Source organism: Convolutriloba macropyga, chromosome 5 (genome assembly GCF_964194025.1).
Source record: "Convolutriloba macropyga chromosome 5, txConMacr16.3, whole genome shotgun sequence".
Classification (NCBI taxonomy): Eukaryota; Metazoa; Xenacoelomorpha; order Acoela; family Convolutidae; genus Convolutriloba; species Convolutriloba macropyga.
The window spans coordinates 4,571,332-4,596,667 of record NC_134472.1 but is presented as its reverse complement, the minus strand read 5'-3'; the positions used below and the strand labels follow the sequence as shown (position 1 = coordinate 4,596,667).

Here is a 25,336-nt window from a genome sequence, read left to right as displayed (position 1 = left end):
AATTGGATGCTGTCTTTTTCAAGATCAGTTCACACTCTTTCCATTTTTCATGTACAAAAATTATATTTGAGCTGCGATTTTCATCATGCTGGAACAGTTTTAATCACGATGGAGCGACGAAAAAACTTAGCTATAAAGTGTAAATATAGCCGTCAGACTGCCCGAAAATAGCCGCCGTTGAAGCGCTTGATGCACATTGGGATAGAAACAGAAAAAGAAAAAAAGAGACAAATTGACTGAATTTTTACTGTTTTTTAATGATCTAATTTGGCATGCAGTTTTAGTTAGATTCTAAAACTATATTTAAATCAGCTTCTAGACTGAAAGCTAATAAACTTGATACCGATATGAGCTAGCAAAAACTCTAAGGAACTTTGATGGCCTAATTAAATCTCAAGGGCTAATGACCGGGCTTTATCAGTTCAACCCGTTTCTTTTGATTTTGTTCTTTTGATTTTGACCGTATTCACTAAAATACGTAATTCAAGCTTCAAAGAATTTAAAATCCAATCAGTTGAAACAGTGGATGAAGGAAGTCAGTAGTCAAACGTGAAAATCGTGACTTATGTAGAACGAAAAACGATCAAATGGTAACGCGAATTAAAAAAAAGAAGAGCGCCTAAATAATAGCCGTTTGAGAGGCTGACGGCGGCTATTAAAAAGTAACCCTGTAAATGAAACGAGATACGGTGTTTGAACGAACCTAAGTTTATAGATGAATTTTTTACGTGCCTCACATTAACTTCTGCGTTGCTCTTTTTCTTCTGATTTGCTCGCAAATAAGATTAAGATAATACATGCAAGCTATTGTGGACACACGCTACTGTTGGAATCAACCAATCAATGGGCCCCATACTGATTTTTCTGACTATGACAATGTTTTATTAAACACTTGAATATTTACGTTTCGCCCGGATATTTCTGAAATAGCAGGCCTATTATTTAGTTTCATAATTAACAGGGCCCTTTATGGGTAAATATGCTTTCACAATGTGCATTAAAATTTGAAAAAAGTGACTATATCTGTATTTCTTTTTTTTTGTAGTCTTACACTTGACTCTCATTTCCGATATGTCTCATTGGTTATCTAAAGAAGAACCATTTCACTTAAAATGTATTTTCTAGTTTTACCTTATTGTCGTTTTTTTCGTAAACTTGTAAAAATTCTCATCAAGGACAGGTCCGTTCAATAAAACGAATCCGGAATCTCTTTAGTGTTAATGCTACTTATTTTATTTACAGAGAGCATTTATTTGAAAACATCATTAGTAATTTTCATAGTCTTGCCTTCAATTTTTGTTATTCAATAGACTTTATTCCATTGTTTAATTAGGAGAAAAGGATAGCTCATTTCTAACACAAACGATACGATAAAACTGACTATTCTGAAATAGGACGCCACCCAAATTTTAGAAACATTTCGAGCACTGGCAAAATCCGTTTTGGGTTGTGTTTGGTACCTTGTTTCTCAATATTTCTCTCAACAAAGCTGCTGTGTAAGTTTCGTCGTGACCCTTTTCGTGAAATTCGTCCACAGGATGCGATTGGTTTTGATAATTCTAGAAAAACATTTTTTTTTAAAAAAACTTTTATTCTTTTCTGTGATTTTCGCATGTAGGCTCAAATGTTTTGTGACAATGGGGAAACTGTTGCTTCCGTTAAAATGTTGACAGTCAAGTAATTTCCACTTACAAATTTTTGTGTTCTAATGTAGGACTACTAAGCTGGATTGCTAATCTGTCAAGCTGTTTTGGGCCTTTCCCATTATAGGACCCCACACCCCCTCCCCCAGCTTAGTGGTCAGATAACCTATATCCCCATCATGGTAATTATACCATAATGGGGGCTATAATTTCGTGGGAGGGGGGCTATGATGAGCAAGAAAGACCCGCTGTTTCATATTGTTTTGTTAATACTTCGTCTCACTCATGTTATCTTACAATCAACTGGTCAAGCGGTAAAAAACAACCAGTTGTTTGAGTGACTTCTACCATCGCAGCTAAGTTAACAACTGCTAGAGGTCAGTTGTAACTATTTTCTGTATTGCGATTTCTGGTAAATTATGTGTTGTTTTCTGAGTATGCATGAATAAGCATTAGCTCACTCGCTAGGATTACTCCTGCAGCCCGTTTCAAAACTAAATTTAGAATGTACATTTTTGTCGAATTGTAATATGTTATCACCGATTACAGGTTTTATCTGCTTTCCAGTGAAACACAATTGAATCTATTTAATGATTTCCAATTATGCCACGAAGATTTTTATTGTTCCGACCCTCTTGAGAGGGGAGGAACTATATACTCAACTGGGTTTTTTTTTTGTTCCGTGAATTTTCGCCGCTCGATATATTCATCGTAGAGAGTTGAGACTGGTATCATTAGAAAGCTCGTCCAGCGTAGAATATGGAATTAAAAAGATTTTTTTAATTTTCGTTTTCTACAGGGAGTTATCGAGGCTTAAACTTCTGAGAAAAGAAGAGTGAATTCACGTTGTTTTTATTCACATTTTCCGGAATTTTTGCCTAAATTTTCGTCAATTTTGCTAAAATTTGTTATAATTTTTAAGAATAGTGTCGTTGATTTTATTTTTGAAGACGAACAAGCATTTTTGATTGTTTTGATTTAATTTTTTGGTCAAAAAATCTGGATAAACATTTCAAAATTTAGCCTTTTTCATCAACAACAGCACGAAATAAGCTACTTTAGTCCACTTTGATTAAATTTGCCTACAGTACACCCCCAAACAACACTCATACAATCTTTGTAGAATCAGAAGGGGGCTATTTCTACTTCAGAGTCCGCAGAGAGTGCCTTGTAGTTAAAACTTTGCCGTTTTTTGCTAACTTTACTCGTTGATTATCAAAAATGCTAAATTTATTTTGAGTTTCAACTCAGAAATTATCTATATCTACAACATTCGAAAAATCAATTGTTCTTAACGGACAATAAGTATTAACAGGGGTAGTTTTGGGCCATTCTTGGACTGTTACAATCCAAAAAAAATCGGGTTGTAATCAGTCGGTCTTTTTTTTTTTAAAAAAAAAGACTTTTTTAATAATAAAGAACAGAACATATCAAATCAAAGCTCAGGAGTGATAGGTCCAACCAATTCGCTTAGTGTCAGCAAAAAAAGACTGCCTCTTCTTTCTACTGAGTTAACATTTATTCTCGGTTGCAGTTTTAAGCCTGAAATTATTGTTTTCTGGCTTTGATACTACAAGATTTTAGATTTTTGTTTGTTTTGATATTTGTTTGTTTTTCACGTTTTCTAATTTTGTCACATTATCACATTAATGACAGTTCTCATGTCACCTTATTAGCATTCAAATTAAAGCACAATTGAACCTATTAAAATCCTGAAAGATATAAATCATCGTTTTAATGGCCTCGACGCCTCTTTCTTGAAGAAATCAATTGAATTTTTTAATTTTGTCTTAACTGTCATTTATACTTTGTCGTTTCGGTCGTATGAAATTTCCTGTATAGTGATAGCTTTCATTGGCTCTTCATGGAAGAATAGAAAAACCGATATTCTGATATTAGCAGATAGCTGATGGCTTTTATGACTTTCAAACCCATCGTTTTCCAAAATTAAAAAAAAAACTTTTTTAACTTCGCAATTTTGTTCTTTTAATGTTTTTTTGTTACCTAATCTCGTTAGTTGATTACAGGTCAAATATGACATTATGGGTGTCAAGGGAATAAAAGGGATTGGTGTCCCAAAATCTTTTTTTTAAAGATTTTGTTATGACCTTACTGGCTTCGACACCGCTTTTTCACAAAAAAAAATTAAATTAATTTGATTTTTGTCATATTTGACGTTCTTTTTGTAGATGCAAGAAAAATTCTGAATAATTACAGGTCTCGAGGGTTTCCTTTTCATAAAAAAACGACGATATTTAAATAGCTCTTTAATTAATGCCTTTCATGACATTGAATGTATTTTGTTTCGAAAAAAAAATTAAAAGTATTACATACTTTAGCACTTCGCTTTTTTGTCTACTTGTTACCTAGTCTTACTAATGAATGGCCACTTACTACATTATAGCTGTTTGAGGAAGGCGCAATCAAATATATTTTGAGTGCCAAAATTTGGCTTGACGGTTTTGACAGCGTTTTCTGGCAAGTTTCAATTGAAATTTTGTTTGTTCTTTGTTGTTCTTTTTAGCCGCTCTAAAAAATGAATAAGGTCAGGTCCTAATGCCCTTCTATAGAAGCAGTGGTAATCGCAAATTTGTGGTAATATTAATTTATTCCTAATGGTATTTATTACTTTGAAGTTAATTGTTTCAAAAAAATAAGTTAATTTGTTTTTACTTTTCTGTTTTTGTTCTTTTTTGTATAATTGTTACCAAACCTTTTTATGGACTGGTCGCATATGTTTTCTGGTGATTTATATGTAATTTTTGTTTAGTTTTAATTTTATCTGACGGTATGTTGACTTTCTATTAAATTTAGTTTTTAAGAGGGACATAAATTTTTTGATATAATTAATGTTTGTTGTTGTTGTTGTTTGATTTTGCTGTTCGTTTCGACTCGCTTTCTTAATATTGACATATTACAGCAATCTAATGCATCCATTTTTACTCCACTGAGTTATTTGTTTTGGAGGTTATCTTATCGTTCATACAGAATTTTTTGAAAAAGACTTGGGCTTTTTTGGGATTCGCAAAAAATAATTTTTGGGTTTTTCTATCTGTTCCTCATTTGGTAGACAATTATGCCAAAATTGTGGATGGGCGGGGTCGGAACCTTATGTGCCATTGCACATTACCGAGCCGCCTTGTTTTGTCGACTATTGGAATTATGAAGTGATTTTAACAGATTTATAACAAGGAATGGTCCGAAGTAGCTGATGATTTTGATATATGCTTATTGGTTATTTTATCTTTCACACCAGTGCTTTTCAAAGAAAAATTTGTTTTGCAGTATTCCAATTTGTCGTTTACAATTTATCGTTTTGACTTTTTCTCGTTTTGTTTTTGCATCTCAACAACATTTTTTGATTGGTTTCCAAAAAATGCGCATCATTAGTTTTGGAAGGAAAATGGGTTCTTCTTTTCTATTTTTTTGCTTTCTTTGATTACTTTTGCGCATGTATGGTTAATGGCTTTGTTGACAATCAAAGGCTGCTGTTACCGTGAATATTATGGTATTCAAGTCATTGGCGAATTCATTTTTGTGGTTGCAATTAGATATAAATTGCATTCAGAGCCTCATTATTTCCTTGTTTGGCCAACATTACTTGACTTGATATTTTCTGCTTGAGAAAATTTAATAGCTTGATTTCTTGTTAAAACAAATTCAGTCAAGAATGTAGATGCGGGTCAGAACAATGTTTTGTACACAAAATGAAGCGCATATACTAGAAACTAATAGAGTATAGTACGCTCTTGAACTAAGAACTGAATAAATCGGAAAAAAAAGTGCAACGAAAAAAATACGAGAGCTCAAAAACAACTAGTCAAACTGGAGGAAAAAATTTTAGACCATTAAAGAACCGTTTCTAAAAAATCCTCGCACTGAAAACACATGAATATTTCTAGTTAAAAAATATTGCTATGAAAATGTATCTTTTGAAGAAAACTTTTTATAAAAGCCAGCAATCACATGACCATTTATTCAATAAAAGTGTTTATGATTAAAACTAATCTTCGCTTGCTTCAAGTGCTGAATAACAAGCAAAAAAGAACAACGTGTCTGTGCAAAAAATTTAACTCACAAAAATAATGAAAAACTATACGAGCAAAAAAAAACAAAACATAGCGTCTGCAGTTCTAAACATACCAAAAAGAAACTTCTGGATTAAAAATGCTATGATGTTATAATTTGATGAAGAATCAGTTAAACTTATTGCTGCTTCTATAAGCTGCCCTCAAAAACCCTTAAATTAGAATGACACGCACTCACTCAACCTTATTTTGTTTAATTAAAGTAAAGAAAAGTTAATTTCAAAGTGAGCACGTCATTTTTGAGAGTGAGGTAAGTCACATGTTGCCAATAACTTAACCACGCGAATGAACCCGAATTTACCCGGATCACGCGAATGAATTTAAACACGTGACTGAATAGGCAGCCTCGATATGATTAACAATCGGCTTCAAAATTGATCACCCAATGAAATACGCTACAAAAATAAAATCGATCAATCTCAGAAGAGACATGCTAATTCACAGATCACGTCATGATAATCCACTTTTTTCAAGCAAAAAAATAAACAATTTGTAGAGCTTTTGACTACTATTATGAAAAAAACAGCTAAACCTAATTCAGACAGAGAAACAACACGATATGAAATCAATTTGGTAACACATTGTTAATTGATCAATCTTAAACTGAACAAATATCCAAACACCGCGAGTTTGATAGAATTAAAGATAACCCGCGCCTGATTAGATTTAGTAACAGCCAATGCAATTATTTCATCTGGATGATATTGTCGCATCGTACTGCACTTTTGAGTTATTTACAAGACAAAATCGAATGAAATTATAAATACAAACTTTATATCTAGTCATAATACAAGCCATAATACTTCGCATAAAACAAGTCATAATACTTTTTACAAGTCATAATACTTCGCATAAACAATATAATCTTTACAGGTGATGCTAAATAGTAAACTGTAACCACAATCTACCACAAAAAGCCATATGAATCACTGTTTTGAAAACCCAACAGTACGTTTGCAAAGTAACCATGGTATTTCACGTTCATTCATTATCTCAATTTGCTCGATTTTGCCGGCGTCTTTCACGGCCTATTTATTAAGATTAGAGTTCACTCTAAAAAATTTGCAGGTAATTGATTATAAATTGCACGTCAACTTACCTAGACTTTGCAGATAAATTTATCTTTAATGCAACTCACCTGCATGTGAGCTCCAATCGAGCGTGGAAAACGGTGACAGTTAGGTGAATTTAGTTCAAATATGAGAAACTTTGGAAATACCCGTCATATTTGTCCACAAATTGTTTTTGAACTATCACCGAACAAAAACTGCAAACAAAGGGCAAACTACACAGAAATTTAAAAACTTAATTGATTTCTAATTAGAAAAAAGTCCTTCATTTTACAAATTGCGTATTAAAGAGAGAAATCGGTGGATTGAACGTAATCATATAATAATTAGCAAAATTTGTTTTCTGAAGTATACCTTAGATCATTGTTAAAAAAATACAGAACTCTATCTCCAGGCTAATTGAATGCAACTAAATGGTGGGAATATGTAACAAGATATTGTCTCATTTGTCTACGATTTCGTTGAATCGGCCAAAAAGGGCCAATTGTACGTTTTGCAGCGTAATGCCCAGCTATTTTTGCAAATCAAATTATTAAATCTGTTAAAGTAAAACATAGCCGGCAGATTGCCGGCATAGCTGCGAAAGAATAGACCTGCGTGCCATATAATAGAGATAGAAACAGATACAGATCCAAATTGAAAAAAAAATCGACGCCGCTCAAAAAAAAAGGTAAAAACCATTCAGCGATAAATTAATACAGCTTGTTAAAACTCATTCCGCAGAAGCCTCTTATTAGGGACCTTTACTGCACAAATGAGTTCCTTTGACCTTAAACAAATTCAAATTAAAATTAAGTTTTGAAGTGCAAAAGTCATTTAATTGAGTGAGGTAAGTCACGTAGTATAGGTAAGCGACTAGGTGAACATACAGGGGGGGGACACTTGCAGAAGGATTTTCGCCCCAGTGGGATTCGAACCCGGATCTAGTGCGTGGGAAGTCCATCGTGTACCATTGGACCAAAAGTGTAAAATCTTTTAAATTTCATTTGTATATATTCCAGCGTAGTTATTTACGAGAACTAAATAGATACGAGTAGTAGAAACTTGAATTTAATTGTTTCGTTTGTATACAAACAAAAAATGTTATGACACGCTTTCTCATTAATTATTAAGCTTTTCGCTGACTTCAGACAAATGGTGAATCCGAGGGTCTGTATATTATAATATCCAGACGGATTATGATAAATATGCTTAAATTATGATAAATAAGCTTTCAACAATTTTAAACGTCTGAAAATCCCGAGTAGGTGTGATTAAAGAATTACAGATGGACATATCACACTGTCGGCTAATACAACCGGATGAGTATGAACTAGTCTAGACAATTCTGGTACGAGATTGCAAGTAGCGTTAAATTTGAGTTCAGTTTGGGTTTATATCATTAGCACTTCATTTGCTCATTCTTTGCAATTGATTACAATTTAATCATTTTTTTCTATCTAACACCTTAGTTCGTTTTTGCTTTTCTCCTTTTTTGCTTATTGCGTTTTCCACCTTTGATTAACCGATTATGAAAACTTCTTGGACAGCCTCTCCTACTGAGACCCGAAGGGCCCTTGCACCTCTTCAGCCTACCCACGAAGAAAATGGTAGAATGACGGGGAAACCACTCAAAATGCGAATTAAATATCTCTGGAGGGTAGGTATCCAATTAAAACTTTCAAACTGAGTTTACATTATAGTATCAACAGCACCTGAGTATATAAATGTAGTTTTTCTAAATTAGACCAAAAAATGTCGAGGATATGAAAATGTCTAACTAACCAATTTTAATCTGTTCATATTCCGATGGTAATTTTACAAAGTTAATTGAATTTTCCCTTTTTTCAACATGCGAAAGCCTCCGTTGATGATAATTACATAGTTAAAATTATCATTTTTGACCATTGAAAGATTTTTGCTGAAGCCAGATAATGAAACGACTTCAGTGAATGATTTGGAGAGGGAACGGAGCGTCACCCGAGCCCCCTGTCTTTCCCGACGGACTCGCCTATCTATCAAGGTAACCGGGTCCCAGAAGCTCCATGTCCAACTTGCCCTTGGGTGGAAGAGAGTCTTGACGAAGCTAAGAAGCTGCGGGAACAAGCGAGAATATACTTCAATGCTGGTGCTCTAAAGCTGAAACGGGAAAAACACATGCGGAAAGAGGCTGAAAAATACTACTCAGCGGCGGCAAGAAAATTTGAAAAACATATGCTCGTAAAAATGACTGTACCAAAAAAGAAGCAGTAGCGCCAGAGAGAAAGACCTCAATTAACGCTAGAGCTGCTTTAATGAAGCAGAGAAACAAAAACCTAATTTGAGTTCTTTTAACCTTTGAGATTTTTATTTGATATGTTTTATATGCAAACAAATCTTGGTTCAGTTCTTTTATCTTCTGTATTATTGTATAGCAGCCGCTATTGCTACACTTTCACTGCCTTTTGAAAAAAATCAAGGATCCTAAGCTACCTTATGTATTTTAGAGCGTACGTTTTCGTACATTTTTAGAGCGCCCCCAAAAGCTCGTTCTGTTGACAAAATATCCGAATGTTAAAGGTTTTCCGAGTCAATATTCCATGCTGGCAGACTGTGAACACCGTTCATGTGCTCTAAATAATAAACATCGCGAGCAAAGCATTTGTTGCATCATAGACAGTAGCGGGGATTGGGCGCATCGTGTTGTACTGTCATATGCCCTGTTAGTTCGTAGAGACTTTTTGTAGAAAAACCACACTCATCGCATTCGAATGAATTACTTTGTGGATAGATCTTGTGGATGCTTTTTCGGTGACGCCTGAGGCTCCTCTTATCAGAAAGCAGTTTCTGGCAAAAATCACACTTGACTTGTGGCATTTCGAAAACACGGGATTGTGTTGTTCCGATTACGTTAATTTTGAGAAACGCTAAATTCTAGCAACAAAAAACTGAATATTTTGTGAACTGATTTCAAGATGTAAAGCAGAAAGCAATGATTAGATTTCAAGTCCCCGTGACCAACTTCTCAGAGATTTAATCAACCAATCAGATGCGAGAAATCTGTTTGTTTGTTAACGTCTAGCTGAGTTGACGTCATGATGCTGTAATCTTAGTTATTTACATACCTAACATTCCATTGTCCAGACAAAATTTGAATTTGTTACCAAGCTGTAAAATGTTTCCCAAGCTTTCCGTCTATTAATCCAGGGCCTGAATATAGTTCAAAAGTGCTCAAATGTATTGCATGATCTGATGAGTCATTAGACACTCTTAAAATGAGAAACTTCTAAAATATTCACTTCATATTTATAACGAATGATAAAAGCTGAACTTCATTTATATCGGGAATGAATGGAAAGTTATCATTGAGAACATAATGAGCAATATAAATACAGTAAAGTCCACACATTTGAGAGTTTGCACTTTGTAGGGGTTTGTTTGAGTCACGTCGGTCTTCCACAAGGTCCACTATTATGCTATCAGTACTGCTTTGTCGAAATCGGTCTGTTATGTGTTTATATGAGTAAATTGGTAATGCCAGTGGGTCGGCAAAGTAAGATATTGGGTAGTCATATCTCTTTCCAAGCACAACCCAATGAGATCCAGGTGAAGATGCTCGCGATGCATTAACGATCGCAAATGAATTGGTGGGCATGTTCAAGGGAAATTGTCAGCAGCATATACAGCGTTAAATTTGAACATCAAGTGCCCGGATTGTAGAGTCAATTTGAATATTTTATCTTCATCCATTAGATTATAGGAAGAGCGTTTTTGAAAACGTTTCTCGAAGAATCGATATAAACTGTTGAACATTTCTCCCCGAGAAATAAAATTTCGATGTTGCGTGGCAACGCTGTACCGAACTTGAGTTCCACGGATAATGAGGAATTTGTTAACTCTGGATGAATGAAATCATGCGTAGTCTCCTGCGTACTGGTAAGGTCAAATACCATTATATAGTGTTCGGGGAAGTCAGATATTCCGCGACCATTTTCTACGTAAGCTAGTGCAGCCATTGAGTTGTAGTATAGTCGTTTGTTATCAGTTCTTGACATTGGTGTGCCAGCTGTGGCGAAGCCATTACGGTAAATTATTATCTCATTCAAATCAAACTTCCGGTATGAAAATGGATTCAGTGTGTTAGTGCCGATGAACGCATCGCTGCGGCACATGGCAACTATCAATCTGCGAATGGGTTCTTTCGTGAAAATGTCCTCTTGCTTTCAGCTCTGTTGCCCAGCTGTTGCTAGAAAAGCTTTAGAGATAACTTCATTAAAGCGATACATTGCTGGTGTCTTGAGAAGTGTTTTCTCGATTGCACCCAGCTCGTTATCTGAGACAGTCATTTTTCGAACGAATAAATTTGCTTCATCAATTTTGATTGTATAGTGTCTAGCCCCGTCTTCGCTCGCAATCGAAAAATCATCCTGCGATCGTCGAAAAGAAATTCGCAGCGTTACTCCGCTTGTTAGATGCTTCTTGCATGAAAAGAAGTCGGTAGCAATTTTTCCGTACATTGTAAGTTGAGCTGATCTTCTCACAGTTAGCTGTAGAGCTGTGATTGTAGCGGCTGGTACGCCTATTGGGTCTGCTTCTTATTCGTATCCTTGACATTTCAACCAGGTTTTTTTCGCATCTGTTCCATGGTAAAACTCTGTTTTAATGAAGCTCTTGTGTGCGTAGTGACCATTGGCGGAATAAATTTTAATACCGTTTGCTGACACTGTGCATTCAGCGAAAAGCGAATGTAAGACGTTATTGACCAAATGCGGTGTGTCACTGTTGTTGGCCTCTCCAGCGGTGAAGCGTAAATCGTTTCCATTACTTCTTTTCACGCGCAGTTTGATTTCGAGATAAAATTTTTGCAGGTCGATAAAATTATTTCTGTCACCGACTATTTCAAACTCTAACGAAGATCCAGTGGGTGAGTAAAGTGGTCCTGTTTTTTGCTCGAATGATTGATCAAAGGTAACTAGCAAAGGTGGTTTTTCAAATAAATCCAACGAGCTGTGTGTAGCCTCTGTGGGAATAACAATGTTAGTACGCATTTTTTACTTTCGAGAAGAAATCTGATCGACTCCTTTGCGGGTTTGCTTTTTGAGATGATCCTTTTCTTTGGTAGAGATTTTTATACCTTTTCTTCGAGTTTGACCTTTTGCGATAGACTGCTTTCTGACCACGTTGAAGTGACCCTCCGATTTGTTTTTTCGCTGTTTTTTTAACTGTACTCTTCAGAGCTTGCTTCGCTGATTTCTTCTTTGTTGCAAATTCTAATAACTCTGGGGCACCTTGCACTAGTAATTCTCTTCCAATTTTTTTCGCTGCTGGCTAAATAATTCGCCTAGCTAAGGGTAATGCCACACGTCCAATACCAGCAGCTAATGCACCGAATACACTTCCTCTTTGTCTGTAATGTCCTGAGAACTGAGGCATCCAATTGGATGCTTGATTATTATAGTAGGCCTCCATCAGTTAGCTTATTCTCTGAAATTTAAGACTGACAACAACCTTACCGATTACGGTGAAAGGTAGGAGTTTCCCCATCTCGTTTCTCAGCTCGACTTTGATGTTCTGGATATTGTTAACGCTTGTAATCCAAGTTTGTGAAGGTATTAAGGTGAACAGGTGTGACGGTGTTGAGGCTTACGTTTCTTAGACGTCTTTCCGACTCAATGATTTTGAGAACGGGTGCCCGCGAGTCACCCACATGTTGATATTCAATAATGTCGATGTAGACAAAAATAAGCTGCGATCCACATCTTATATCGACGGGGAACTTGGCTAAATGTCTGTTAGGAGCGTTTGGATTTCCATTTTCCACATTTTTCTTGTAACCGATATGCACAAATCCACTATGCGAAGGGTCAGGCAAGCCTTTAAAAGCGAGAATGCTGGGAATTTCATTGTCTTGGAATGACAATCCTTCGTTCTTCCCAAATGTCAACGTGAGTTTTTGCGTTATCACGTCGAACTTACGATCGAAATGTTTTAGTTTTGTAATGCGAACAATCTCCGAGACTAGATCTTCCCAGCTGTTGTAAATACCAGCCCGAATTTTTCTGAGTTGTCCTGATCGATTATTCGACTCAATTTGATCGGTCATTGAAGCCTTGTACACAACTATTTCTGCAGAGTCGACGTTATTGATGTTTGATGGAAAAGATAGAGAAGTCAATGCTACTTGCCATTCCCCCTGTAAGTGTATCGGTTGGGATAATTGGTTCCGAAATGATGCTATAGTGTTCTCATTAAAAATTTTTATCGAGGCGTTCGAAATCAAGTCAATTGTAAACTCATCGCTGTTAGAACTCATTGCGCCTCTTCAGTTTTCAACACATCAACTTGCACTAATTCGGGTTCGTAAAACTTGCCTAGGATTTTAATGTTGTTTGCGTCAATCAGATTGTAGGTAGGTGGACTTGTTGTAGCCAATCGTAGTACTGTGAAAACTTCGTCTGTATAATTCGGTGTATAACCTTTTCTGAAGGTATCGTCTGGTTTCGCTATACGTCCCAGGTCCTCCTCTTCGAATCGTGGTTTATATTTATTGTTGTCCAAAGCAATTGAAATTAAAAATAGTTCATGTTTTTTGAAAACTTTATTTGGGGCTAACTTTGTAACGCGGTTAACACAACTGTTAATGAAATTTACGATATTGGGAAGCTCCTTTATATAGTTCCAAGTCTATTTTTCTTCCAAGTATCTGTATATAATGTTTTTAAGTGATCGAATATTTCTTTCCGCAAACGCGGATTTGGTTTCGTTTTCGGTTGTATACAAGTGAATCGTTTTGTTTTCACAGAAAGTTTTGAACTCGCCTTTGAATTCAGTGCCTTTGTCTGTCCACACTCTCTCGGCTGTTTCGTCTTGATCATTTTTTTGAAGGCTTCAACGCAATCGTTTGCATACATCGTTTTCAGAGGTTGAACCCGTAAATAACGTGATAAAACGTAAACTGCAGCCAATAGGTATTTAACTCCATTATTGTGCATTGCTATTTTGTCCATATAGGCTACATCCATGGACCAGATCTCGTTTATTCTGTAAGTAACTGCCTTCAATCGTGGAAAATTTTTCCGGAATTGACGATATTTGGTGTACGAGTTTTTCGATTAAAGGAAATTCTCAATTTTTTTCTGTGATAGACCGCTTTCCCTTTTGATGTTGGTAACACTTCCAAAGGCTGCTTTTCCTTTTATGTAAACGTCATTTAGTTTTTTGATTTCCACTGAATGGAGTTTTCCAGCCTGTTGGCGTTTTGATTTATTCCTCTGCGTCTGCGAAGCCTTCCTCATCAAAGCGAGCAGTCTCTGGTTTTTCTGCTCCCTCGACAGCAGGTTTCTGTTCACTGGCTGCTCCATCTGGAAACTGACGTAATTTTTGCTCTTTCGGAACTTTAATGAACTTCTTTGCATAAGTATTACAAGTGAGGTGTGGTGCAAGGTTCCAAGAATTCAGCACTTCATAATGGTCATGCGAAAGTTTCGATGATGTTTGTTGTAATGCGTAGAGGAAAGTTGAAACTGGAATGTTAGTGCTCCTCTCATCGATGAAAATTTCACCTTCATCGTCCAGAGAAAGGTTACGCAATTGGTTTATCTTCATCAAAATTATTTTTGATTTTTCAAGTTTGTCCTTGTCGGGAAAATTTATGTCATTGATCACATTCTGACTGATTTCATCAAACTGTTCTGTTTAAAACCATCTGTAAAATTTTGCCGTTTTTCTTCCTCATCGGAAATCATGACGTCATCAGTCTGTTGGCCTGTGTTCTGATAAATGCTCGTGTTTCAATGTTCTCTGCAGAAGCGATAGTTGTTTTGATCTGTTTCGAGCAGTTGGGTCCTTCAATATTTACGAAACCTGAGGTTGTTCAGTTGTAAACATGTTGCGGGGAATAAGCACAAATTCTTCAGTTGGCATTCTTCAGATACTCTTAGACAAGGTCTGGCAATTAGTCGAATCAGAGAATGCCCTCTCGTTGTTTGGAAAAGCTTATTTCTTTGTAGTGCGTTAAAATGTTTTTCTGAAAGTTGTCACAGTTGGGATTCGAATTTTTGCAGTTCTTTTTTTGTTGATTGAGACAACACCAGAGAGGACGTTCATAACACAATCGCTTAGAAACCAAATGAAACCAACATCTTGGGCTAGGAAAATTCGCTTGCCTCTCGAGTTCGGGTTACTGCTGACGCACCAGCGCTTCAGCATAAGCAAGTGTCTCTTTTTCATTCGTAATTGGTGTAATAATGGCTTCCTCCGAAGGAATATAGAAAACTGACGGTTCGGGACCAATAAGCTGAGAAGAAAATCGTAAGCCTTGACTTGTTTTCGGATCAAGGACAACAATTAAATGTCTGTATGGTTGAGCTGTCGCTAATTTGTATGCATCCTTGAGTAATTGGAGGCAGTTCAACTGTTTTCCGAGATATTCTATTTGTTGAATGTCACGCAATGATTTGAACAAAATGATATGAGTGGTGTTGAGATCAATCGTTCGTGACCACTTGCTCTGTTGGAATAAGTTATGTTTGACATATATCACATGAAGTTTTCTGTGTCTTCCCGATCTTGCAATTTTTACGAACTCTTTATCATTAAAAATTTCCTCGCATGAGTAATCATAAAAGAGAAGACAATTCGAAAGTTTCTTTGTTATATCCAATCCAGAATAATTGATGAACTCGATTTGTGGTATTTTACATTGCATTGCTGTAAATATGTCCTGGAACTCTTTGTAGAAGTAATAAATTTTGGGAAATGTTGGGTAGAAAGAGGAACCTTGCAGCATACTGAATAATAGGTCGGTTTTCCCTGAACCACTCGAGCCTACAACTGCCATAAAGATTCTATCGTTTGTAAGAATAACTTTATTCATAGTTTGGGATTTGGCAAAATATAACCAACTCGACTCGAAAGCAGTGCAATCCAAATTGACTTCTCCTCACAACTTTCTGATATCAAGAATAGCATGGTGAAACAGAGACTAATCATGAGCACTATAATACTCACTTCAACAAAAAATATTATCTCTGATCGAGGGACTATGGTGTTGGAACAGCACCGCCATGGGGGTCTCTCTCGGTTTTCATCATCGAAAACCAAATTTGTAATACCCCCATCAATTTCATCTCTTACAACTCGGTTTGTCATTTTTCAATTCATTTCTAGGCTAGCGTTTTCTAATGTGTTAAACGAGAAAATGACTATTTTTTTCTTAACATGCCTCCCATTTTAGCTCAGTTGTGATTGGTTGGTGTAGAATACTTTAAATGCACTCATCACGCGCAAAGGAGTAATATAGGCTTGATTAATGCATAAGTAACTAAACTTACATAACTTAGCTGGAATATATACAAATAAAACTTTAGAGATTGTATACACCTTTGGTCCAGTGGTGAAAGATCCGCTTCCCACGCACTAGATCCGGGTTCGAATCCCAATGAGTCGAAGATCCTTTTGCAAGTGTCTCCCCCCTGTATGTTCCCCTAGTCGCTTACCTATACTACTCACGTATGATCATAATCTAATCACGCAAATAACCTAAAAACTTTTGCTAAAGCGAGTGAGAAATGACGTCACGCGCGCAAATGCCGTTAGTGAGAGGAAGAAGTAATTCAGAAAATTTGACTTTTTCAGCTTTGCTGTGTGAACAAATTTAAAACGAAAAAAGAGCGTCAGAAGACGAAACAAAAAAAACATAGCAGGACGAGTCCTGACGTACAATTCAAAGAATTTTCATTGACTTAACAAACTAGACCTAGAACGGACAATGAGTGAATTGGGAAAACCACTTCTAAAACAATCAGATAAAAAAAACAAAAAAAACAGAAAATCAATGTCAAAATGCTGCTAGGGAGAACAAAAAACCACTAATGAGATATGAATTTTTGATTCTAACAAAAAACTAGGTCCAGAATGAGCTGTGAATGGATTGGGAAAACTATTTAGAAAAAAAATCCGATCCAAAAAATTGGAAAAACAGTAAAAATCAGAGTGAAATTGCCGCATGTGAACAAAAAACCACTACCGATAAACCGAATTTTTGTTCAAACACCGTTTTCTCACTCTACTTTAAAATTAGAGCGAAAAAAATTCACGCCGCAAAACCACTCGCTTTTTCGCTCCATTTCCTGTTTCGGCGTGACCAAAATCACCACTCCAATTTGACTTCAAAAATCATGAAAATGTGTCGGGAAAATGTGTCATAAAAAAATGAGACGGCTCAAAGGCGAATAAAAAATATTTTAAACTTAAAGTGAAGAGAGATAATTCAAAAGCCATCCATAAAGACAGCGTGCGCACTCCATTTTTTCGTTGTGTCTAATTATTACAGCGCAAAACTTTTGGTTTCAACAGCGAAATTTGTCAATTGTCTTTCGTAATTTATTGTCGAAATCGAAACGAGATATATAGAAGATCCATTTAGTTATTCTTTTAACCATTTAAAAAAATTTAAATTAAAAAATTCCGAACAATTTAAAATTACAGTATTTTCAATTTAAAGAACAGCTAGGTCCGTCCATCAACATGACAATTTTCAATTTGGAAAGTCCGCGGAATTCAAGAGAAAACCAAGATAAAAGACGCACCCATTCGGGGGATTTTACGAAACAACACCCAACAATTTTGTTATCTTCATTTTTGTTTACTACGATCAATTGATGCTGGTACACAGAAATTCAAAGCACATAGTACAATTCAAATGATTATTCATTTGTAATAGCCGCACGTTAACCCATATAAAACTTGGAAAACTCAGCCTCATAACAAACCGTATTGGCGTTTAAAGATTCACATCGATACCAATAATTTACCACGTTCTGATCCCAAAGCAAGCTATAAAACCATAGTCAATTGTCAGAAAATTCAATTTCACCAATCGCTCAGGAAATATATAAGCAATTTTGCTGCTGCTAAAGGATCACGGTGTTGCTGCTGCTAAAGAGCATTCTTAAATGTTTTTTTTTAAATTTAATTCATTTTGTTGAATTGCATTTTTGTTTTAGCCTCTGCAGCTCTCAAAAAGATCACTCTTGTACAAAAAAATTTAAAAATTTGAAAATTAGATCCAGAGACCAGAGAAAAGACAATTTATAAAAACTTTAAACTTTCAAAAAAAATTTCATATTCTCTCTTATGAATATTAGCTTTGGTGGGTTCTTCGCTAATTCAAATCGATTTTAATAGACTGACAAGAAGTATTAATAAACTGCGCTATAAAGTTCATTAAAAACAAAAAAGTTAGACAAAAAAGTTAACAGAAGAAAAAATCATTCATGTGCTGTGGCAGGAAAACAATAGAGTTTGCTGAATCATAAAAGTTTAACTATTTATCCTGAAGGGCACTAACGTAGAAGTATTATTCAACAAAAAATGTTAACAATGAATCATATTCATCAAACATAAACTCAACACATAATATGAATACAAAACATTTTGACAAGTAAGAAAACTTCTTCCTTCAAAGAGCTGCAGCACTGGGTTAACATAACAATAAAATTCAAAAAATTGCATTCGAGTAGATTTGACTGAAACGTCTACTGAGTTCTATCATGTTATGCTTCTAAGGGGAAAATGTACTAGAATAATAGGTTGTCCATAGAAACAAAAATATAGACTAAAAGTTTAGCCATTTATGGTACGTTAAATTGGAATTATCCAGATGTCACATTCAATCGAGATAAGCATTAGGAATCTCAGGGTTTTTTTTTTAAAAAAACCACTGGAATGAAAGAATCTAAAATGGACCCGTACATTTGAATATAGATTAACGAAATCCCAAAACTAAATATAGACGGAAAATAGCCGCGATTGACGCTTGTGGCCTTCCATGAATTGAGACAATTGAAAAAACCAGATAGACAGATCGACCACCCGTCCCTTAAAAGACCACTCGACTTTTCTGGGTTAGATTCAGACTGTCAATTTCATGACACATACGGTCTATAAGGAAAAAGCCCTAAAAGAGCTTTTTCAAAATTGATATTCGAAATCAAAAACTCCATACTACTCAAGAATTAGGGCATATAAGTTTGGCACTACTTAGATGCACACTATTAATGTTTAACTAGTAAATGCTCATAAAATTTAAAGTTCCATAAGTCAGATCAGGAGTCATTTTTTTGGTGAGGTAAGTCACGCAATTGACATAAAAGCAGAAATGACGTCACGCACACAAATTTTATCTGCAAAGCAGTAGAAGTAACTGAAGTCATTGAAAAAGTCAATTCCAAGAAGTCAGGTCGTATGAATCATCGATGGAGACGACGAATTAAAAAACATAGCAGGACAAGTCCTGACGTACAATTCAAAGAATTTTCATTGACTAAACAGAAAAACTAGACCTAGAATGGACTATGAGTGAATTGAGAAAACCATTTTTAAAAAAATCAAATCAAAAATAAGAAAAAAAAACAAAAAATCATGTCAAAATGCCGCATGTGAACAAAAAACCTCTAGAGAGAAATGAAAATTTAATTCAAACAAAAAACTAGGCCTAGAATGAGCTGTGAATGGATTGGGAAAACCATTTAGAAAAAAAACCGATCCAAAAAATTGAAAAAACAGTAAAAATCAGAGTGAAATAGCCGCATGTGAACAAAAAAACACTACCGAGAAACCGAATTTTTGTTCAAACACCATTTTCGCACTCTACTTTAAAATTAGAGCGAAAAAAATTCACGCCGCAAAACCACTCGCTTTTTCGCTCCATTTCCTGTTTCGGCGTGACCAAAATCACAACTCCAATTTGACTTCAAAAATCATGAAAATGTGTGAACAGATCTTAAAAAAAAAGACAGCGCCCCAATACAATTCAAATTCTTTGAATTGTAAAAAACCAAGAGAAGGCCAATAATAGCCCCAGCTATCGCTGTGCGGCTATTAATAAATATTCATTGAAATTTAAACTATCAAAAAATATTTTGTGGTACTGAATAACAGCTGCCCTTTTTAAGCGATCCGACGAATCAATGACCGTAGTTTGAGAGGACCTGTATTTTATTAATTTTTCTCAAACTAATTTTAAAAGGAACTAGCTGTACGACAGCAGAGGTGCGTTAGCGTCCTGGTTTATCTTATCATTATATAAAACTTATAATGTGAAGTTGACCATTTAAAAAATGGCTAACGAGCGCCTAAGTCCCACTGATATCAATAATGAATCGCATATCTGTGCAGTAGCAACACAAAAACAAAATCAACAACCAATCTTACAGTATCGTCTTTTGCAAGAAACCAGAATTCGCCCCCCACCTGTGCTAGAATTGACCTAAAGACTCAGTTCAACAACATTCGTCAAGGAGGCATAACTCTTAACAATTCAACAAATAGATGCGATGCAAAAAACTAGCGCACGAACTACAATCACACAAGCTCTAAACTGCATGATTAAATTTGTGAAGCACCAAAAACATAGCAGGACAAGTCCTGACGTACAATTCAAAGAATTTTCATTGACTAAACAGAAAATTAGACCTAGAATTGACTATGAATGGATTGGAAAAACCATTTAGAAAAAAATCCGATCCAAAAAATTGAAAAAACAGTAATAATCAAAGTGAAATTGCCGCATGTGAACAAAAAACCACAAGCGAGAAAGCGAATTTTTGTTCAAACATCGTTTTCTCACTCTACTTTAAATTTGGAGCGAAAAAATTTCACGCCGCAAAACCACTCGCTTTTTCGCTGCATTTCCTGTTTCGGCGTGACCAAAATCACTACTCCAATTTGACTTCAAAAATCATGAAAATGCGTGAACAGATCTTAAAAAAAAAGACAGCGCCCCAATACAATTCAAATTCTTTGAATTGTAAAAACATAGGAGAACAAGTCCTGACGTACAATTCAAAAAATTTTCATTGACTAAGCAAAAAAATAGAACTAGAACGGACTATGAGTGAATTGGGAAAACCATTTCTAAAAAAAATCGGAAAACAAAAAAAAGAAACTGAATGTCACAAAACCGCTAGCGAGAACAAAAAACGACTAGCGAGAAATGTAAATTTGATTCTAACAAAAAACTAGGCCTAGAATGAACTAAGAATGGATTGGGAAAACCATTTAGAAAAAAATCCGATCCAAAAAATTGAATAGTAAAAAATCAAAGCGAAATTGCCGCATGTGAACAAAAAACCACTAGCGAGAAAGCGAATTTTTGTTCAAACACAGTTTTCTCACTCTACTTAAACAATTAGTGAAATGAATATCAACATTGTAAAATGTCAACTTTGCGGACAGCAGCCTGCAGAGATAACAGAGTCCGAGGCCATTACAAAGTTGCTTTGCATATAACATTTTAGCATACAAATAGGTTACATCGTTAAGTACGTTCTGGTATCAGATTTAATATCACTGATTTCGCTAAGAATGCTGTAATTACTAAATCACCGGAACTGTTGCCAATAATTCCCGAGTGCCAATCTGATAGGGACGCGTTGCACCCTTTAAGTAAATGTATATTACATCTGAGTCATTGCCATCACAGTGCCTCAATATATCAACTCGTTCAATTTTTTCTGGTCGCACGATATATTTCACACCCGCTACTAACCACGTTGCTGAATTAATGTTGGTTTCCTGGAGTACAACACATCGCTTCCGTTCAAAATTCCAAGCTAGCAGTACACGATATCTGCTGTGCTGAGGTGTGCCTGGCTGTTGTCGGTCATAAACCAGATGCAACGCATCGATTGCTTGCAAACCATGATGGATTAGAGGAATTCCGCTATCTACGTTGGGAATAACCAAAATATCTGAGTTGGAGCTGATAGTAGCTACAGACAAATCCATTAAGGCGCTAACTGCTAAAATTGTAGGTCTTTCCGGACAACTGATATCACGGAACGTGCCGTCGCTGATATGTGATTTGATAATTCTCCGTTCTTCATCATAAATAAGGCAGTTAATTTCCTGTTGAGGTCTGCGATAAAACATGTAAATTTTGATTGCGTCTAGAGACTGGAAGGATTTTTTGAGCTCAATATTCAGGAGAAGCCTGTTGTTCATCAGCTGTATCTCATATATCCCATCTATTGTCTTCGCTAAAAAAGTGCCTCCAATTGTATTGCTTACCACTCCTTGCATGTTTATTTGTTCGAAGCCTAACAAAATCTGGGTATTCAAAATTGAATCGTCTATTGAGAAAATCCATAACGAACCTATCTGTCTTCCTTGTGCGTTAGCCAAACAGTTGCTACAAAAGAGAGCGTTTGGTATGTTGATATGTTGATTTTGGCATAAACTGCACAAGCTCTGATAATAATTTCGGAGATGCGATTGATGGCGAGGCGTTATCATAAGCTGGAGTTTTGTATTGTCTTCAGTTGCTACAATGACATCCAGACCTGTAAGGGAGATGGCAAAAAGAAACCTTTTAAGATCAACTGTTGATTTCTCAGGAGGCGGAAGATAAGCAGTGCAGACATCGAATAACCGGAGTTGGAAATGCCCAGGACTGATTATCTTAGCCACAGGCCATACCATTGAGTTCAAGAACGTTGAAATTGCAGAACTTAAATGCTGATTGAACGATGATTGCTCTTTAATATAGAACGGTTGAAAGCAGACATGTTTATCCAAAGCCGTGCGCTGTTCTTTGAGCAGTTTCTCCAAGTCACTTTGCATCTCCGAGAATTGCTTTACCAAATTCCCTTCAGAATTCCGCAAAATATTACTCAAATTGCCGACAACAGAGTCAGCCTTGTTGACAACTTCATCAAAGTCTCGGCCTTTTTCGTCATTTAAATATGCATTATTGTCCTCCACAAATTTGTTTACTAACAATTGGTACTGCGGGGTGAAAGCAGAACTCAAAAGAGTAGATTTAACTCTTTGGACAATGATTCCTGAAAGAACGTCTCCTAATTTCTCTGGACAGCAAAGATCTGATGCAGTATTCATCTCACTTAGGCAATCTTTCTGCAATTGCTGGTGTTTCTTAACGTCTTTAGTGAGACTGTCAAATTCATTGATATATTTAAAAACTTCTTTTCGAACTTTGCCACTTTTTTCTTGAATTGATACCAAATTATGTTCAGCGTGATCATCAATGCAACGGAAACAAATAACAACTGAACAGGTGTTGCAATTCAGGTCGATCATGCAATTATGTTTGGAGCACACTGAAATTTCGTATCCTCTTTCGTCAACAATTTTGTGGCCTCGTTTCACATGAGACATGATACAACAACTGCAAAACCATCTCCTCGCTCTATCCAAGCCACTTTGTTCTTCTTGGTCCTCGCAACTTTTGCAGCAGAAGGGAATGTCATCCTTTTGTTTCCATTCAAAGGATAAAAAGTAATCGCAGATCGAACAGGCAATATTTTCAGCTGTTTGACTGTCCCCTGGCTTATGCGACATCTATCGATTCAAGAAATCTACTGAAATTTTCTAAACTCAGACACTGAAGTTAACACAGACGCTGCAAAAGCAAACAAACTCTATTTCAGAGGAATAATATATTAGATTTTCTATTTGTAGGACATTTATAAAGATCAACTATATTCTATCTAATATAACGAACAAAAGAGAAACAATGGAATTACAGGCAAAAAAAACCACCACTACACAACAGAAAATTTCAAGCATAAAATATGCACCAACAAGAAGCTCTTGAGACCTGCGAAACATGTTGCGTTGAACCATGTTGAGTTAAAGTGACAAAGAGAACAATCATTAAAGGCAAAACTTTGCTTGAGTTAATTTAATAAAGTTGACTAAACAAATAAAACATTGAGGATAAATAATGAATTATTAGCAATCAATGTAGACTTTTTAAAAAAGTATTTTTTTCCGTTGAAACAGTTGAATAGATATCACAATCACTATCATCCAAAATCACTTATATAAATACAATTAGCGTACGAAAAAACAAAAACCATTATCTGCCCAATGAGAAATAAAAGCAACTATTTTATGCACCATTAGAACTCAGATGACGACTATTCAAACCATTCAAAAAAGAACAGATTAAAATATGAATCATTAGCAATCAGTGAAGACTGAGAAAACATAACCGACTAACGTCTGGCGAATTGCACTCAAACGACCGACGATTGTTTGGCTTTGATAATACCCAGCTTAGGAGAGATGCTAGGATGGGTGGGGGGTTGAGCGGAGTGGTGCGGGCGGGAAGGGAGGCAGAGTTGGGGGGAGGGGGGTCAAGCGATGGGGGCTAGGGCTGGACAAGTGGTGGTCCAAACCACCAAGAGGAGGAGGGTGGACTGGGGTGTGTGAGGGGGGATGGGGGTAAGTAGGGGTGACGTGACTAATGGGGGGTGGGGGTGACCGATGGGGTTCAACGCTTTAAGATTAAGAACAGCTATTAAAACAAAGAAATTGTCTCCTCAAAACTCAAAACAGCTTTGGTGAATCGCACTCTTGGTGACTTGTAAGGCTCTAAGGGCGTTACCTGTTTATCCTGTTTTGAGGACAAAAACTCAAATGGGTCGGACAACAAATCGGTCACGCAAAAAATCCGCAAAAGACCACAGGACAAATATAATTGCTATAAACTTCGTTTGAGAGCAATTAAAAAACAACTATCAATGAAGAATAAAAAAGTTAACAATAATAATAGCAAAAATTCAAAAATTCTAGATAAAAAATACAAACGATTTTTTGTAAAAAAAAATACAAATAACTAGCCTTTTATTCGGTCAAACAGATACATACATAGCATAATTTCACTCAGAAAAAAACCAAAAGAGGCAAAATATGTTTAAAAAACCACTATATGAACACAATGATAATCCTACCAGTGACGAAAACCATTAGCTGCATATTGAGGGATTCAATAACTATAATTATGCAACATTGGAACTCATATAACGCCTATTTGTCAATCGACGAAGCTCGAGGAAAAGACTGTCAAAAGAAGTCAAATCATCATCTTCACAAAATCTAATTCTTTCTCAACAACCCAACTTCTTCAAACACTAAATTCTCACTCCACCTTAAAAACATTCTCTGCCCAGGTTGAAGTCCAGACCTAAATTGAGCTATGATTAGACTATCCAGACTGAAATGACCTCTGATCAGACTTTCCAGACAAAATGACTTCTGATCAGACCTTCCAGACTGGACTGACCTCTGATCAGACCTTCCAGACCGGATTTTTTGTTTTCTGTCTAACAGATTTATTCAATATGACACTGAGAGACTGCGATTTTGATCTCGTTTTTCTTTACACAATGAGGAGCAATGGTAAAATACTCACGGTCTCACAGCCAAGCTGTGACACCTTCCATCTGGAGAAACAAGACGAAAACTCCAAAGCTGTAGAACAGCACATTATTGTCCCGAGAAACATCTTCAACAGAACGATGGATGTCTTCCATCTAACAGGTCAAATGGAATATATCCCTGCTCATGGGTCGCTTGATTATGCCGTCCATCAAGCAACCGTATACAAGTCAAGCGGAATCATGGAAGCCGACAGTGAGAAGTGCGAAATCATTGATGATTACCTGCTGAGTAACAAATGCCACATGCGGCTTAGTTTTGCCGTGTACCACCCCAAAACTTATAAGAGATCATTTTATTTTGACATGAAGAAGTTCTGCGAGATATCCCA

At 36.0% G+C, this 25,336-nt stretch overlaps 2 protein-coding genes across 2 annotated transcripts in view; both read right to left on the bottom strand.

Moving 5' to 3' along the window:
- LOC142339736 (uncharacterized) overlaps positions 1 to 25,336 on the bottom strand; it is a 169,655-nt gene that overhangs the window by 138,148 nt on the left and 6,171 nt on the right. The gene's annotated exons all lie outside the window — the stretch shown is intronic.
- LOC142339730 (uncharacterized) lies at positions 1,515 to 23,936 on the bottom strand. Its single transcript, XM_075389962.1, has 2 exons — positions 21,311 to 23,936; positions 1,515 to 1,559 (listed from the first exon to the last, which is right to left on the bottom strand). Coding segments are annotated over exons 1-2 (1,812 nt in total). The 5' UTR covers positions 23,122 to 23,936; the 3' UTR covers positions 1,515 to 1,558.